The 18,444-nt window shown below is 53.3% G+C and overlaps 1 protein-coding gene across 11 annotated transcripts in view; it reads left to right on the plus strand.

Annotated features, from left to right (window-relative positions):
- The window catches only part of DAB2IP (DAB2 interacting protein), a 167,879-nt gene that overhangs the window by 146,096 nt on the left and 3,339 nt on the right, over positions 1 to 18,444 (plus strand). For 9 of the 11 annotated variants that reach the window (XM_062640938.1, XM_062640935.1, XM_062640939.1 and 6 more), the window contains 8 exons: positions 549 to 693; positions 2,916 to 3,060; positions 6,923 to 7,159; positions 8,659 to 8,860; positions 9,066 to 9,244; positions 10,763 to 11,636; positions 14,287 to 14,439; positions 17,567 to 17,769. In XM_062640938.1, coding sequence (XP_062496922.1) covers positions 549 to 693; positions 2,916 to 3,060; positions 6,923 to 7,159; positions 8,659 to 8,860; positions 9,066 to 9,244; positions 10,763 to 11,636; positions 14,287 to 14,439; positions 17,567 to 17,769 — 2,138 coding nt within the window. The remainder of the gene's footprint in view (positions 1 to 548; positions 694 to 2,915; positions 3,061 to 6,922; positions 7,160 to 8,658; positions 8,861 to 9,065; positions 9,245 to 10,762; positions 11,637 to 14,286; positions 14,440 to 17,566; positions 17,770 to 18,444) is intronic. The other 2 variants (XM_062640936.1, XM_062640937.1) reach the window with 2 other exon arrangements.

Raw genomic sequence — 18,444 nt, forward strand, 5'->3', positions numbered from 1 at the left:
AATGGGACACTTGAGTATCTTGATGCATATTATAGGCTTGATTCTCAGCCATTAACTGTGGGGCACAGCTCATGACATCCGAGCATGCCCTTGGTTTGCAGCCAGTCACTTAGACATCAAATACAGCCACATCTAACAGCAAACATGATGTTTCACCCACAAAATGGGAACTAGATGATGTTAAGGTCCTTTCCAACCTTGACCATCCTAAAATGTGAGGCAGATAAAAGACCCAGCTGGAAACCAGCACTGATACAGAGGCAAGTGTGGTGCAGGTCTGAAATGAATCATTTTGGGGGTCATTTTTGAATAGTTTTTTGTGGTGCGAAAATTGTGACTTTCCAGAGACTTATTTTTCCTGTCCTCTAAGAGGCTGGAACAGGAGGGAAGTGGGGCTGGGAGCAGCTCAGCATGGGACAGCCAGGATCACCCGCAGCTCCTCCGCTCTGTCCTGTGTCTCACAAAGCTGAGAGGAGGGGAGGCTGCGTGCTCTGCTGAACGAAGCGTGTGTCAGTGCGTGGTGACCCACCATGGGCTTTGCTTTCCAGGATTTCTTGACTGACCTGATGATGTCTGAAGTTGATCGCTGTGGTGAGAATGAGCATCTCATTTTCAGGGAGAACACACTGGCCACCAAAGCAATCGAAGAATACCTGAAGCTGGTGGGGCAGAAATACTTGCAAGATGCCTTAGGTACGTACAGAGCATTGGCAAGGCTCACCCAGAGAAGTCCTCCTCTAGGTTGCAGGGTGCTCCGTGGTGGAGCCTTGATACCTGTCAGAGGGTTTCACTGGCAGCAGGGTCCAAGCCAGGGGCACAGCCGTGACCCAACAGGCAGCTCTCTGCTCCCCGGTGAAGGTCACCACTGAGTTAGTGCTTCAGTCCACTTTCAAAGGAGATAAATTGATATGTGAAGGCATTATGCTGCCTTCCACAGCTTCTGTCTCGGCGCTGTCAGCATCACAGCAGCTGATTGAACCTTTCCCCTGATGGCACCCCCGGACCAGAGACGCTCTCTCAGTTCCTTGCAGCGCTGGAGAGTCAGATGCAATCTCCCAAGCGCCGGTGATGAGGGAGTCATGTCGCGGATCACGCTGGGAACGGCCCTCCTGGTGGCTGGGTTTTAAGTGCTGGCGATGTTCATGGCTCCAAAAATATTTCTCTTGATGCAAATGAAAATAATTAGAGCTTCTGCTTCTGGGCAGGTCAGGAAGGAATTGCTGTGTTGCTGTTTGCGGCCAGCACAGCACGAGGCTGGGGAGAGGCTGCCTTTGAAGCATGATGTCTGAGCCTCAGCCGAAGGCAGCTAGATCAGATCCACATCTTAGCAGAGCTCCCAGTGAAGTGTTAATTTCTCAGGATGTTGGGTTCCTACCAGTGGATTTGTGTAATTTTAGCAAGGAGCAAAGAAGCATAAATACTTTATTAAGATAATAGTAATAATGACAGCATCGGGAAGGGGAGATCGTGGAGTCGAACCAACACATAGCACACAAGGATAGGAAAAGGAATACTATTTATTTCTGCCTTGTAATGCTTTCTGGTTGAAGGCAAGTCCATAAGTAGATTACCTCATACGAGTTCTAAGCAGCCAGGGGATTAATGAAGGCACAGAGTGCTGAAACATTCCCCTTTCAGGGCTCAATGCAAATGCTGCCAGGCCATCTCCAGCTAGTGCAGGTGGAGCCTTGGGTTCCTGCTTGCTGGTCAGGGCACTGGTTCTGTGTAAGGCCTTCTGTCAGTGAAGTGATTCATCTGTGTGTCACCAGGTAACACAATAAAAGATAGTGTTTTCCTTTAAACCATGAAGCACAAGCAAGTAATAGGGCTGGATGGTAACAGCAGGCATCACCTGCAGGCGAGCAGAGAGGCTCCAGAGCTCCCTGGCAGAGCTGAAAATACATTGGAGAGGCTCTCCAGTGTGTAATTAAAATCTGTTTTGGCAATAGGGGAGGAATGCAGACGAGAGTGAGCCAAAACCAGGAGTATGGGAAAATCCAGGACAGTCAGGAATGAGAAGATGAGCAAACCAACCGGAATTAGGAGATGAGCAAACCAACTGGAATTAGAAGAAAACCAAAGCAAGCCTTTCTCCAGAACATCACCTGGCTCTGCAGATCCCTTAGATATTGCCTTCTAATCCCCATTATCCCATCCCCAGCCACCACTGTGTGCTAGCTGGGATGGGTGACTGCCACCCCCAAACTGGACACTGGTCCAAGTAGTGGCAACATCATCAGCTTGGGCAGCAGGGATCTGTCACCCAGGGTGAAAGGTGGCACAAGAGTGAGGAGCTCCAGAGTAGCCCCATGGTGTGATCCTCCACGGTGTGAGGAGCAGCCAGACACAAACAGGAGTGCAGGGAAGCTCAGAGAAATGTTTTAATTCAATTTTGTGTGATGTTCAGCTCAAAATAAACCCAGTAAATGGTTCCTTTCCTTTAATTACCCATTTCTCCTGTGAATCACAGCAGCTTCTCCATGCCAGGGCACAGGCTGCAGTAGCAGCCATCCTACAAATAATTACAGAACTTGCCAGCATACTTCCTACTGGATTTGCCCAAGGGAGCGTCTCTGGAACCGGTGTAATGGGGGCTCAGGGCAGGCTGAGGAAGAGGGTGTTTTGGCTGCTCAGTTCTGATGCAATAGCCCATAGCCACAAGGCAGAGCTGCCAGCTGGGTGAGAGGGATGGAATGTGCTCATTGGGAATATGGGTGCCTTTCTGCAGGGTGCACCTGGGTCTGGTCAGGGATCCTGAGAGCTGGTGGGGCACAGCCTGCCCTGGGAGCCACCACCAGCTCTTGTACCCACTTCTGTTCAGGCAGCTGGTGGGGTGCTTGGGCTTGTGAACAGAATTGCTTGCAGGCTGCATCTCTCGTGTCTCTAGAACCCATCACCAACTGTCTGTTTTACAGGGGAATTTATCAAGGCACTGTATGAATCAGATGAGAATTGCGAGGTGGATCCCAGTAAGTGTTCATCTTCAGACCTTCCTGAACATCAGAGCAACCTGAAAATGTGCTGTGAGCTGGCCTTCTGCAAGATCATCAACTCCTACTGGTCAGTATCCTGTGAGCATCACTCTCCTCCGCGTGCCCTCGGCTAGCTCAGAGCTGATGCAGCTGCAGGGACAGGGTGGCAGCAGCCCATCCTCAGGCTGTTGGTACCCATCCCTTAGCTGTGCTTATGGGCAGCTTGTCAGAGAGCTTTGGAGGGAGAGCTGCAGGCCCTGCTCACATCCTGTGGTACATAAAGGATCAGGAGGAAGGGTGAGGATGGCCAGGGGGTGAGACAGCAGCTCCTGCTCAAAGTATGGAGTATGTGCTCTGTGAGTGCAACAGCCTCACTGATTCTCCATCAGGCTTGTTTTCAGTGGATGCTGAAGGGTTACTGGTGCACAGACATGGGGACAGGGCAGTGGAGTCAGGAACGTGAAATGCCAAAGGTGGCCAGTTCAGAGAGGGACTTGATGCCAGCTGTGTGTGAAAGTCTGGAGTAAAGGGCAGAAATGCATGGCCTGGGTCTCCTACCCATGTAGTGATTCAGTCTGGATCAGACTGATGCACTCTGCCTGTCCAGATGAAGTTCTGAGATCCTCTCTGCCGCACAGAAGCTGCACCAGCACAGGGAGCTTTTGTTTAGGCAGATGTTCTCTTGTTGCAGAGTGCTGGAGCCCAGGAGGATGCTGCTGTTCCTCTTGGTTTGCTCTTTGGCTCAGCATCCTGCATTCCTCTGTTAACCCCTCTGTCTCCCAGCCCCGGGGTGCTTGCTGAGGCAGAGGTGGGGAGCCCATTGCCTCCTTGGCCCGAGGCCTGGTATGCAGTTGGAGGCATTTCCTGGTTGTTTATTCTCAGGGTAAAGGTTCTTGCAACCAGTTGGGGCAGGCCCGAATATGCAAAATTGACTGGAGTAAGGTAGTTGTATCCTGTTGTAGAGGAGGCTGTCAGGCTCATGGTGTGACCTGTGCTCAGCCCTGGGGACTGGCAGCCAGGAGTCCCTGGGTCTGTTAGAGATGCTGCCTGAAAAGGTGACCTGAAAGGGGGAACATGGGTTTGTGACTCTCTTTACTTGGAGAAATAAAAGGCTTTGCTGCTTCCTGACGTACCTGATCTATATGAGAGAATGATCACTTTGCCTTACTGCTGGGTTTGCAGTCTTCCTGCTTCAGCGTCTGGGCTTAGTTTGTGTTAACGTGTTTTGTAACACCACTGTTGTTGCAGAACATCAACTCGGGATAATATTGGAGGAAGGAAGTCTTTGATAATAAGGATTTCTCATTTTCTCTCCTGTCCCAGCTGTTCTGTTGAGGTCTGAAAGCTCATTGATATGCAGTCTCCCCGGATTGTGAGTGCAGGCCCAGGAAGGGAATTGCTTTTCCTGATCCTGTTCAGGGACAAAACAAGCAGCAGGAGGCTCATTCAGACAAAGGGCAGATTTCTTTACAGGTATCCTGTACCTTGTCCTGGGCTAATTAATAACTGGCTCAGGAATGGTGTTTACCTGCTCTCCCAGGAGGGATTCACTGCTTTTGGCCACCAGTGGATTACAATTGTTTGAATGAATGTCTTCCTAAAAATACCCAAAGCAGCACTAAAAGGTCACTCTAAAAATAGGCTTGGAAAGTGACCTAAGGAGAGTTAGGAATGCACGGGAAGTTTGTTCCTCCACTCCTGCCTTTCCAAGGAAGGCTGAAGCAGCTGCTCTGAGTGGTTCCCCCTCGCTCCTTTGTGCTCAGTGGTTCTTAGGGATTAATAGGGCTGATGAGTGTTCAGGATTGGCCAAGGTATCCTGAGAGCTAACGATCCTGCTTTAAATAGAGTGCCAGAGAGTGCATGCTTATCTGCAGAGAGAGCCAGAGAGAGGAAAGAGGTTGACAATAACTGAAAATTGTTATAATTATGACATAATTTGGACATCTGGGAAGTTTCAGTGTAAGCAGAATTGCGGCAACTGGGAAGTTGGGTGATGAATTACGGGCCCGTTTGTCCCACGGAGCTGGGAACGGAGCTCCATCCGCTGGGACACAGCTGAAGGTTTGTGGTCTCCCTCGCTGGCGAGCAGGGCTCAGGGGCTGCGTGCAGCCGGTGCAGGCATTGCGAGGGGTTGCTCCGCAGTGACGGTGCAACCTGTCCTGATCAGTCAAGCCTGAAATTGCTTAAAGGATTCTCCTGTTTCTGGGCAAATACCATGAAGTAGAAGGGCTTTGTCCAATTGTGTGGATCAAATCAAAGACAGAGGAGAATTTACCCAGCCGGAGAAGTGGGCTAATGTTATTTACAAAGCACAGGGTAAAAGCTCACGGATGTGAAAGCATGAAGCCAACACAGAGCAGAAGCTGAACGCAATGGAAGCATTTCCAAGCGCTTCCATGGAGTGTCACCACCCATGTCAGGTCGGATTGAAACCTGGAAACCTGGAGCGCAGCTGCATGGGCCTTTCTGTGTGTGGTGGGATGCCCTGGGTGGGATTAACAGCAGCATCCCCAGACCTGAAATGGAGGTTTGCAGTTGAAATGAGGGGTGAGGGCTTTGCCTGCTGAGTGTGGATGCTGCTGGCTCAGAGGATGGCTGCAGAGCCAGAGGCCATGGCTGTTGGGTGCAGGGTACCCACAAACCCCATAGGTCTCTGCAGTGTGGCCAGGAGCAGTCAGTTGGGTTCGATGGAATGAGTGTCTATAGCCCTGGGAAGCAGAGGCCGGAGGATGGGGAGTGCTGGCAGCAGGAGGAATGACCTTGTACTGGCCTGGAGGCCTGGCAGTGCTGTGTTTTGGAGCCTCCCAGCTGGCTCTTGCTGTTGCTGGACAGTGGATGGTGTCTCTGGCCATGCAACTCCCAAGACTTTCCCTTCTGCAGTCAGTCCAGGCAGGCCACTGAGAACCAAGCTCATATTGTTTTGCTTTTCCCAGCTAGTCCCTGCACCAAAACTGGGAAACCATCCTCCGAAATGGCTGTTTGTTAAGGAGATTTATGGTCTAAAATGGAGTCTGACCCCGCTTCAGTCTGGTTTTGGACCATCCAGCTCTGGTTCTGAAGCAGAGGAGGTGGTTGCTGGCCAGGGCAGCCTCCAGCGGGTGGGGAGCTGTGTCCCAGGGGACCAAGGGCAGCACGGTAGGACCCGCTGCCAGCCTGCTCCCGGCAGTGGGAGTATCCAGCTGAATAAATAACACATGCTGGGAACAGGATAAGGTGGGAGCAGGGAGCTGGGGAGGGCTGGACAGAAACAGGCAGCAAGTTGTCCAACGATAAGGGCTGCTGCAGCTACCGACTGCTGGAGCCAAGGGAATTCTGGTATCCAGGAAAGCCAGGCTGAGTCTGTGCAGCTACAGGGCTGGAGGAACTCCAGTGAGGCTCCGTGTTTGTAGTGTTCACAGTAGGATTTGATCCATGTGCTTCAACAGGAGTATTACAACCTGCACAGCCACACTGGTGACCCCGGTACCACGGATGTTCCTGCCGAAGGGGGGTCCCTGATGCTGTGTTTCTTCAGGAGACACAATCCCCCTTGGCGGCTGAGCTTCCCCTAGTTCAGAGTACCCTGAGACACAGCCAACTGGCTTGGGAAGAGCAGCTTTGCACAGGTTGTCTCATATCTCCATCTCCCCAGTTGTCCAGGGTTTTAGCACCCAGCACAACCAGACAGTGTTCATTAGTCTGATGGAAGCTGCTTCTCCTACAACATTATGGAGCAGTTTTGCTTTCCTGTGTGGCTTGTGTGTCCTGAGGGACACTCTGCAAAAAACAAGGACAGGGCTGTGACTGATGCAAGTGGTGGTGCTGCTGTGCATCAGCAGGGTGAGAGGGCTCTACCGCCATATGGGTCTGGGTGTCGTACCCCACAGCTGATACACACCATATGTACGTACTGCTGTGTGGCAGTTTGAGCACCCTGGCCTTGAACTTGCCATGTCCTCCTCTCGTTCCAGTGTCTTCCCAAGGGAGCTCAAGGAAGTTTTTGCCTCATGGAGACAAGAATGCAGCAACCGCGGCCGCCCGGACATCAGCGAGCGACTGATCAGTGCCTCCCTGTTCCTGCGGTTCCTGTGCCCGGCCATCATGTCCCCGTCCCTCTTCAGCCTCCTGCAGGAGTACCCGGACGACCGCACTGCACGCACTTTGACCCTCATTGCCAAGGTCACCCAGAACCTCGCCAACTTTGCCAAGTAAGCCGGGAGCCGGGGTGGGAGCAGGCAGGAGGCGCCGGCTGTGCAGGCAGAGCCCGGCGCCAGCCCCGCGCTGCCTGCTCCTTGCCTCCATGGAAGGGGTCTGGTTGTTTCCTGTTGGCTGTTTCCCCCACGTCTCTCTGGGAGCCATTCCCTCACTGCAGGGTCAGGGAGATCACTGAAGTTTCCAAAACAGGACGTGTTTTATGAGCAGGAAAAGGAGCTGTTTTGAGCACACAGAGGAGCCAGCGGGCTGGCAGCAGGGACACCCCGGCCCAGCCAGGCACGTTGTCCTGGCATGGCATGGTTGGCCTCTCGGGGGCACCAGCAGGACCAGAACCCCAACAGCAGCTTATTGCTCAGGAGCTGGTCTTTCCCTCCTGTAAGCTCTAGGACCCTCCCTGCTATTCAAATGCAGTTGTCTGAACTGGGAGGGTATGAAAGGAGAAGGAAACACTATCTGTTTCCAACTAAATCCTATCCGTTTCTAACTAAACCCATTGGTTTGGTGGAAACAAAGCGAGAGATTTCTGAGAATCTTTCCACTGGCTGCAGCTCTGAGCTACTTACCCTGAGCTCTGATAACAAAATGATGAGCTTTCCGAAACATGAATGGACAGTTTCCGTCTAAAGCTTCTTAGATTTGGAATCCAGCTCAGTACACAGGCTCGCCATCAGGAGCGTGCAGGCATGCAGACGCAGATGGAAGATGTACAAGTGTGTTACACTTGATGACAGCAATTCTCTGTATTCCTGACCAATCCCTAACTAAGGGGTTTTCAGATTCTCAGCACTTTGCAGGAAAGACTCTTTTAACTAAGCTGACATTAGTCAGTCAAAGTGATGGAGCTGAGCTGTGCCACTGCTGGGACAGTTGAACCACGGGACCCTCCCTGTTGTGCTCTAAATAAGACATCTAACCCGGAGGGGGGTCTGGGAAGTGCTCAGAGGCAGAGGAGGTTGCAGGAAGCCAGAGGGGACACACGGGCTGGCCCAGCTGCAGGTATAGCTCTCCAGGCTGATCCCAGAGCCATTGTGCTGGGGCAGCAGTGGCTGGGGTTAGCTCCAGTGCTTGTGGAAGAGCAGGGAGAGTGCAGGATTCCTGCCACCATCATGGGCTTCAGTCAGTTGATGGTGCTTGGTTTTATGATTTATTTCCAGTGACAGGTCCTATTTCTGGAGGCTGTGCCCTGACCCAGCAGTAAGATACACACCATTACCAACAACAGCTTTGTTTCTCTAGCTTTCACCTTTATTTCTGTTGTGGAGATCCCATGCTGATGAGGACATATCTGGGTTAGGCTGGAGTTAATTTTGGTTCCATGATCAGTGAGGTGTACCAGGTGCCCGCTTAGCAACCCAGGCATCCCGAAGGCTTTGAAGGATTCAGGTGGGCAAGGAAGGTTCTGGCATCCTCACCTGCGTATGTACCTACCCATTTTGTTGGCTGTACCTCTGTTTACAGGATTTAGCTGAAATCCCTGTTGCTGTCTTGATAGGTTTGGCAGCAAAGAGGAGTACATGTCCTTTATGAACCAGTTCCTGGAACACGAATGGACTAACATGCAGAGGTTTCTCCTGGAGATTTCCAACCCCGAAACCATCTCAAACACTGCTGGCTTTGAAGGCTACATTGACCTTGGCCGGGAACTGTCCACTTTGCACTCGCTACTCTGGGAAGTCATTTCTCAACTGGAGCAGGTAACCATGGGGAATCACAGGGGCAGCCCTTGGCTTCTATAGCCACATGTGCTGGGACATCCCATAGCCTCAGCGGTGGGGTAAATGATGGAGAAAATGAAAGTTGTGTAATAAATGTGATGCACTGAAGAGAGTGAATCAAAGACCACGGCTCTCTAGCAAAACCACAGGATGTTGGTAGTCATTCTGCTCTCTTTTTACCCAGAGCACTGCAACGAAGCTTGGGCCTCTGCCTCGGATCCTGAGGGATGTCAACTCTGCGCTCAGTAACCCGGCCTGCGTGCAGCTCTCGGTCACGGCCGATCACACCGCATCCACACCCGGTGCTGGCAACAGCATCTCTGCGGGGCTCCAGAAAATGGTGATAGAGAATGACTTATCTGGGTAAGAGCATGAAGGGCCTGGCCACAGACCAGGGAAGTGCTGAATGTTCATCCACTGCCAAAACCTGAGCTCCTGCGGGGACAGGCGAGGCAGGGGGTAGGTGGAGGTGGCTGATCCATTCACTAGGCTTTTTTATCACAGAACTGGCTGTAGTTCAGCTCTGAATCCGGACAGAGCAGTGGGCAGGAGTGCAAGGACACGGCTCCATGCTGGGTCGCTTGAGAGCCAAAGCTGGGATGTGGTCTGGGAAACAAGAACTTGGTATCTCTGTTCTCAGCTCTTGGCATGTGGCTGCAGAAGCAAAATGTTCATCCTTTGAGGACCTAAGGGCTTGTCTGCACTAACCTCAGAGCGGTCAGCGTTGCCATTAAGCTCATTGGGTCACTGGGTATGCAAGATCTATAGGATTTGCCTTACCTGTCTTTGTAAGGCATGTGCTGAATTCACTGAGATCCTAACCTCGACATTTCTTTAACAGTTGCAAAGCTGTAGAGGCCTGACAGAGACACTCCAGTCTACTCTGTCTAGTTTTATAATACTGGGTGTTTTTAATGATGAGCAGTGATTCACAGACACAGTCACCCAACATGCGTTCTGGGCTCATAATATAAGGAGTTTCATTCATGGAGAAGATGACTGTTGCAAACCTGTAATGTTTCTGTTTGTGGAAAATGAAATGGAGCCCACACGAACTGAGGCTGAGGTGGTAAAATAGTTTGTAAGTGGAAACTACATAATATTTAACAGTTTAATTAGGAATGAAAGGCAGCAATGGCACTGGACTGGCTCTAATCAGAGCTTTCATCTCTAATGCTTCCCAGCATGAGGTGCAATTATTTAAATTTAATGCTATGGAGGATGTTTGACAATATGCTTTCACCCAAATACTTGCTTACAGTGCACCATCTTTGATCAGTGTGTATTCACATTAATCTACTGCAAAGCTCTTTCTTCCTCTCCCCAAGAAAATCAATATTGCATGAATGTATGTTGCAGCAGGAGGTCTGGGTGCATAACCTTCGGTTGCTGGGCTGTAGCTCTGCTGTTGGAGCTCTCTCTCTGATCCTTGAAGGCGTGGTGTGGATCAGGCTCCCATGGTGTTCCACGCTCTCTGATTTGGCCAGGGTGCCCTCAGGAGCTGACTGCCTGGGTACAGAGCAGGGCACACGGGAGCAGCACAGGTACAGGCAGCTGGGGGCAGAAGGGGTGACTGACACATGATGGTGAGCAGGCCCAGCTGGGGATGCATCCTGCACAGCGCAGCGCTCCCCACGCATACACTCACCCTGGCTCCCCTGCCTGCCCCCATGGGGCTGCCCAGGGCTCCCCCAAGCCCCCTGCTCCCCCTGCACTGTCCCTGCGTCCCAGGGCCTGGGTTTGGCCCGTCCCACACAGCTGTGCCACGCTGATTTCTTCTGAGTGATTTGGGTTTTTCCTGCTCCGGTGCAGCATTCACAACTCTTCTTTTTTTTTGTTTTGTTTTCCTTTCCTCTTCCTTACGCACTGCCTTCCCCGCAGTCTGATAGATTTCACACGGTTACCATCTCCAACCCCTGAAAACAAGGACTTGTTTTTTGTCACAAGGTCTGCTGGGGCCCAGCCCTCGCCTGCCCGAAGCTCCAGTTACTCAGAGGCCAATGAGCCCGACGTGCAGATGTCTAATGGCAGCAAGAGTTTGTCCATGGTGGACTTGCAGGACAATCGGCTCTTGGACAGTGGGGCCAACGCGCCCGGCACGGCTGACTCCCTCAATGACAGTCAGTCATCGCTGGGGCAGTTGCAGGGCGTATGGACCGCACGGACTCAGCAGAACAGCGTCACGGGCATGGCCACCGTGCGCCGCGTGGGGCAGACCCCGACCACGCCGAGCGGCGAGAGCGCGCCGGGCCGGCCGCAGCTCCTGGCCCCGCTCTCCTTCCAGAACCCCGTCTATCAGATGGCAGCGGGGCTGCCGCTGTCCCCGCGCGGCCTGGGCGACTCGGGCTCCGAGTGCCACAGCTCGCTCAGCTCCCACAGCAACAGCGAGGAGCTGACGGCCAACAAGCACGGCTTCGCCGCGCCCGCCGCCGCCGAGGACTTCGCCCGCCGCACCGGGGAGCTGGCCCGCAGGCAGCTCTCGCTGACCGAGAAGGGCGGGCAGCCCACGGTGCCGCGGCAGAACAGCGCGGGGCCGCAGCGCCGGATAGACCAGCCCCCGCCGCCGCCGCCGCCCGCCGCCCGCGGCCGCACGCCGCCCTCCCTGCTGAGCACCGTGCAGTACCCGCGGCCCTCCAGCGGCACCATCATGTCCTCCTCGCCCGACTGGCCCGGCAGCGGCGCCCGCCTCCGGCAGCAGTCGTCCTCCTCCAAGGGTGACAGCCCCGAGATGAAGCAGCGCACGATGCACAAGCAGGTGAGTGTGGGGCTGGACGAGCTCCGGGCGATGAAGGGGTCAGAGCGTGGACTGGGAGAAGGGGGTGACCAAGTGGGGATCGCTGCAGCGGGAGGGGATGTCGCTGTGGTTCCGAGTGACCGCATGGGTGCCGGCCCCGTGGTGGCATTGCATGTGGAGGTACCCCGGCTCTTGCACCCAGCTTGGCCTGAGGCAGAGGATGGGGACACAGATCGGTGTTCGCTCCCTGTGCTGGTGTGTGCCTGCCACAGGGCAGTAGGTGGCAGAGACACGAGGGCAGTGGCAGCCGTGCCTCTGTCCTGCGCTACCATCTCGTCACTGCTTTGCCTCTCCATGCCCAGGCTCTCATCCCATGCCATAGTCAACCCCGCGCCATCTCCCAGGCTTGGACCAGGCCCTCATCTCTTGTCACTGAGAGTGTCCCTGCTGCTGCTCCTGTCCCAGCGAAGCCAGAGCACTCCTGGACATTCCTGTTTCTTTGCTCTGCGATACCCTCCTGTAAGTCCACCTGGGGAGGTGAGAGAGCAGGAAGGAAGGATTGTGCTCCCCACCGAGGGATGCTCCTGCCACGTGCTGGTCTGCAGAGAAACAAATTCACTGTTCATGGTGCTAAACCAGAAAGCAGTAGGTCACAGACCCAGGGCGCTCTGGTGTTCCTGGCAAGGGTAAAGTGGTTTTCTAGGACTCATTTATTCATGCGACATTTCAGAAGTAACCCTCTAGAAAACTAACCCCATAGGGCCTCTCCGTGCCTAAAGCAAGAGTGCCACAAGCCCAGAGGATGTGGACAACAAGAGCTCGCTGCATCTCAGCCCAGGCACAGTATTAAGGCACCACTCCAGCAGTGTGGTATTGAACAGAGTTGGTGTAACTGCCTCTCCTTCACAAGGCAGCCGTGGAGGCCTTTGGCACCGGTGCCCATTCAAGGCTGTTCTGTCAGCCCCATCTGGAGCAGCTCCGTGCACACGGTATCGATTCCTAAGCACTGACATTAGCAAGCACGCCACGCAGCCGCATTTGTGCAGCGGGGATCAATACTCATTAGGGACAGAGGGCACAGAGCTCTGCCGGAGGAGCCTGTTTGGGAGCAGGCAGCAGTGACCTGCGGGTCACCCTCAGGAAGCCCTGGCCAAGCTGTGTGTGCAGATCCATCCTCCGCCTGCCCCTCTGGTCCTCTCAGAGCTCCTTTCAAGACCTGAAGCCCTCAGAGTGCCTCTCCCTGCTTGGATATTAGCACCATCTGTGAACCATAATGAAGCTGCTTGCTTGTAGGTGGTGGTATTAAACACTTTGAGAACAAAGGAATCGTGTTTGGTGGCCATTTTAGAAGTCCACGAACCTCGTTCCTAGCAGCCAGAAGCACTTCCTCTGCTACTGAAGTTCATCTGCTGAGCTGAGTTCAGACTGTCCTAGAGATCAGATGTCCTTTTTCACTCATTCAGAGAAGGAAGGAGGAGGCAGAAGGACCCATGCGGAGCGAGCTGAGCTCTCATTGACATCCTTTCCCAGTGGCCTTTACACTGCTGAGCTGAAGCCGGGTGGCCACTGCTCCTTGGAGCCACGGATTCTGAGCAGCCACCACAGATGCAGTGCCCAAGCTGGAGATGCAAGAAAGGTGAGGGTTTACAGCAAGGGATTTCATGAGCCAAGCCTGGGACTTGGAATTGTGGAAGCAGAAGACAGCACAGGGAAGCCTCCAACCCCAGCGAGGTGATGAAAGCAGACCCCACTCCTCCCGAGGACAGAACCTGCTGTTCTGCTGCTTGCTGGTGACTGGGTTTCTCCACAGTCCAGAGCTTTGAATGAAGAGAAAGTCCCCAACATTTCTGACTCATTAACTTGAATTCCCTTGTCCAAGTCATCCAGATCATTTGCATTCATCCAAGAAGCTGTTTACTGTGGTTTACAGTGAGCCAGGATGGAGCAGAAATAGCTGGACATTGACTTCCTCAGCCTTGTTATGTGGTTGGAAAACATTCAGGCAGTGCCATTTGCAGTCCCTGCCCAGGCTAGCACTGAACAGCAGCTGTGGCTCTAACTCAGTGACCATGGAGCTGCCCCCTGAGCTGCTACACGAACAGACCTAGAGATACACTACCGAGATGTGGAGCATTTGGACCTCTTCAGCATCCTGAGTGTAGTCTCAGCCAAGAAGAAACCTTTGTGTTCCAGAAAGGCACCTGAATGACCAGAAGCAGCATTTCAGTTTGCAGATCTGGTTTTATCTGTATGGAATCTCCACAGAAAGCAGCTCAGTGGAAGAAGCTGAAGAGTGAAATCTCTGCTTGTGGAGTGCCTACACCACATCAAGCCACTGTTTCCCTCGGTGCCTTCTCAGGTCATGTCCTTCAGAGGTGACAGGACCTGAAACCTGGGCCCTTCCAGCAGGAAGCTGCGCTGCAGCACCGTGTCCTACGCCTGTTCTGTGGGGTGGCACAGGGAAGGATTTGGCCTGTCAAAGGCTGTTTGATCTAAACCAATGTGCAGATACAGAGCAGGAGCTGTTCCTCCCCGTCTGCTCCGGTAGCTCAGGTTGTTGGATGCTGTTGGAGCAGCATGGGAGAGGGCTTGGAAGCAAATTCTCTCTCCAGCTTCACGACCATTTCTGTTACAGGTTTTTCTTTTGTTATGGTTGTATGTTTCATTGTAGGCCCCTTCTCCTGTGAACCCCAATGCCCTGGACCGCACTGCCGCTTGGCTTTTGAATATGAACATGCAGTTTTTAGAAGATGAAAGCATTGACCCAGATTCCAAGCACAGGGATAAGCTCAGGAATAAGGACGAGCTCAGCCAAGCAGAAAAGGTAAAACCTGATTGGATTGAAACAAGTGTCTAAATAGAGAGAGGATTTCCTTGAATGTCTTTGATGCGAGCAGCCTGGGGACAGGGTGGGCTGTGTGGCAGGTCCAGGCCCAGGAGCGGGGCCTTCTCTGCCCTGCTCAGCCTCACAGGGCACTCCTGGGGAAGGTCTGGGAGGTTTTCACACACTCAGTGACTGGAATTAGCCTCTGATCAAGCAAGTAAGAAAAACAGGAGCCAGGAATCAAGTGCTGGTGCTGCTCTGCAACAGACTCTGGAGCCAGACAGTGCCTGTTACTTCCCCCATTGCTGCTCCCATCTGCAGGGGAGGAAAGCTTAGAAAGTGAGTTAAACACAGCTATAAAAGAGATGAGAGCGAGGTGCAGGCAGCCTCCCAGCAGGGACACAACAGGGACATGTAGCAAGAAGCAGTTTCCGTGTCAAAATGGAACTGTGAGCAGATCCTGGTCTCAGAGACAGCACTGGGGTGACGTCCGTGGTGCAGTGATGCTGCCCCGAGCTCACGGCTGTGTCACACAGCCTGGGGCTCTGCCAGAGGCTGAGACGTTCCAGAGTATTCAGTTGGAGCCCACAGTCCCTGTTCCGGGACAAGGCTCGGGTGGGATGAGCAGGGAAGGGACAGAGAAGGCCTGACCAGGGATGAAGGAGGAGGAGTCAGGAACAGGGAAGATCCCATCTTTGCTGGTGGCTGCTTCTGCAAGGTGCTTCCTTGCAGCCTGGCACTGCTGGGACCTGCAGTTGGGCACTGTTGGCATTTGGGATGTTCCTCAGTGTGCTTCCCTTCTGTCCGCCGCATGTCACTGCCCGGTGCCGCAGAACTGAGGCATCCCCTCCCTCGACCTCCTTGCTGCTCTTCCAGCACAGACGTGTTTCTGTTCATGTTAAACCCCCTTCCTGTTCTCGTTCTGCTGTGCTGCATCACTGTGGGACTGCCGCCGGGTAACTTAAGGGATATTCCAAAGGCAGGTACCATAGGGACTGTCAGCTCCAGCTGCCCCAGGGAGAGCATGGCAGAGTTCTGTGACAGCTCAGCCCATTTCTCACTGGCTTTCTGCTCCTTGGGTATTCCTGTAAATACAGACACGCACTGATCAGGCAGCAGCTGACCCAGGTACACTTGCAGCAGGCTGTTAACAGAGGTAGAGAAATCTTAGCTACCACCTAAGAACAGACACCCACAGGCACAAATCAGAGAGGAGGCGTTGTCAGACGGGTGCATCACACACTGGGTTGTTGCTTTTAGTCACTGCAGGGCTTCTGAAAGAGGTTTGAGTCTGCAATAGGGATGACAGGGACAAGCTTTGGAACCAGGCTGAGGTGAAATGCTGAAGGAGTACACACTAGGAATCGGGTGCTGGCCTCCTCCTGTCCCTCCACTGTGGACACGGTGCGTGCCAGGCTGAGCACCGAGGGCATTGCAGCAAACCGGTCCCTGTCCCGAGCTGAGCACGAGTCCCCCCCACACCCCAGGAGCCTGCTGTCTCATTCCCATGCAGCATCTTTTGTTACTTTGCTGTCACATCAGTCACTGACATTAAAGATCACCATTAGCATAACCTCTCTCCCCATTACTGTAAGACGTGAATGGTCACGGAGAATGAGACAATTGTTCTAGAGACAGGAGCGACTCCTTCGGTCTCTGAGGCCTCTCCTGCTATCATTTGAGCTCCTATGTTAAGGCTAGGGTAGGTATTTAATCTTTCCTGTTCAAGCAGCTCCCTTCTGTCTGACTTTAGTGCTTCTGTGTCACTGTATGGGCATTTGTGTTCCCTCGTCGCTGCAGGTTACGTGTGCAAACTGTGTCCTTCCAGTGCCGCAGTAAAAGCTTTGCTAAAGGACGATCAGTGATGTGTTGTGCCCATCTCTGCCCATCTGCCAGCCATGGCTCGGGTGCTTTGGCAGGTCAGGAAGCCCATCAGCATCATAAATTTTCAATCCCTGCTGTCAGTGGAGTGGTATCGGGACAGTAACATGGATTGACATGGGCTGGGCAGACTCCCCATCACCGGGACCCAACCCTGTCCATCATTTGGGTGCTTACACAGGTGGCACTGGCCAAAGGGGAAGGCTGTGTTTTCAGCTGGTCAATTCAGGACACACTTAAGTGCATTTCTGTCAGCTCACAAATAACACTTGGAGCTCTGTAACAGACTTCATAACTCAGATGAAGTCTTTTCCCATACCTGACTCTCAAAGCAGCTTGTCCCACTAGCAGCAGCGTGTTCAGTATCCTGAGGTTGTGCCAGCTCAGGGGCTGGGTTCAGGGCTATTTCCAGAGCTAATTTTTTAAATTAAGGTCTTTGTGTTAGGATGGGTTTTTTACAGCTGAATTTTCCTTTAGCAAAGCAACTTTGACCGCTGAACTTCTGCAGGAGCTGAACCAGCTCCACTGAGTTAAACGCTCTCTGTTTTAATTGCTTTATGTGATTCTTCTGCTGCTGATTTTAGCTTCATCTGAATGAACACAACAACCGTGGGATCTTGGCTTCATGCAGCAGCTCTTCTCGGGTTGAATCCTGGTTTGACATCTGATTGTGTTTAACATGCTGGGCCCCAAAAGGTAGTGGTGTTCACTGCCCCACTCAGTACGCTCAGTTGCCCTCACCTTGATAAGGGTGACTCCTTGTGCCAAGAGAGCAGAGCCTGGCTCCTGGCAGGGCACAGGCAGCACTGATCGCTCATTCTTGGCTTCCAGCATGTCCAAAGCACCCACGTTTAGCGCTGCGATGAAGAGCTCGTGTGTAAAGCCAGAATCCCACCAGTGCAGCTCCTCCTGCCTGTGCTCAGCGCAGTGCGGACGGTGCCGGCTGCGTTCACCTCTCGCTGGCTCTAACCTGCGTCCCCTGTGAAATGCCAGACCCCGCTAACGTCCCGTTCTCTGAACCTGGCAGTGACCGCCCGCCAGCGGACGCGGCGCCGCTCCTAGCGCAGTGGAGAAGACGGAAGAGGAGGTGTCGGCAAGCAGGGCCGTCCCGCCCGGGTTTGCAGCTAGTCCTGTGCAAGGAGAGGGGCATGAGGGGGCGATGGGGAAACCCCGGCAAGGGCAAAGCCCTACTGCGTAACGTGCCACATGTGTTTTCTCCTCCTGTGTCTGTCCTTGCGTGCTGTAGTACCAGCAGGACCTAGTGGTGCTGCAGGACAAGCTGCGCATTTCCAACAAGAAGCTGGAGGAGTATGAGACCCGCTTCAAATGCCAGGAGGAGACGACGCAGAAGCTGATGCTGGAATACCAGGCGAGGCTGGAGGAGAGCGAGGAGCGGCTCCGAAGGCAGCAGGAGGATAAGGAGATCCAGATGAAGGGCATCATCAGCAGGTACAGGGGACATGGGAGCGCTGGGGGTGATGGTAGCGCAGGCAGCCTGGCTGGCATTAGAGCTCAGGACAGTCTGGGTTCTTTGGAGCTGCAGGCAGGTTTCCCATGTGGGTCTTCCACGATTTATCCACTTCCTGCCTGTCTGGGTTACAGCTCCCAGGGGCAGTTTAAGGCCCCGACTCTTTGGGTTCCCTCCCACCCATCAGTGTTACCTGGACAAGGAAAACCCTGACACTTCCCTGATTCACAAAGGCAAAACTTCATGAGGGGATTGCTGGCAGCCTGCCCCAGTTCCCAGAGGATCTGGCATCTTTGCTCCTCTGTCCGATGAGCAATATATGTGGTGATCAAAATGTTCTTTTCCTGGTGTTTAGCTAAAGCTCTCATCACCATCCCATTACTCCTAGCTATAAATCTCTTCCACCCAGTGGGATGTGGTGTTTACATTTGTCCGAGACACAGAATGTTCAGTGCAGCCTTCACCTGAGCCAAACCAGCCTAGTGCTAGTAATGAACCATCATACATGGGTCAGCCCTCACCATTCTGTATCACTTAAGCTTTGGGACAGTGCTGCAGAGAGCTCTAGAGAAGAGCCAGAGAAAAGACTGGCTCTAAACTCTTGGTTTGTGTGTAAAAGGTGAGTGCCAATGACTGTGTGCCTCCTTTATGCTCAA

This window comes from Pezoporus occidentalis, unplaced genomic scaffold (assembly GCF_034315485.1).
Source record: "Pezoporus occidentalis ecotype Australia unplaced genomic scaffold, CSIRO_AGI_Poc_V1 ctg68, whole genome shotgun sequence".
Taxonomy (NCBI): Eukaryota; Metazoa; Chordata; class Aves; order Psittaciformes; family Psittacidae; genus Pezoporus; species Pezoporus occidentalis.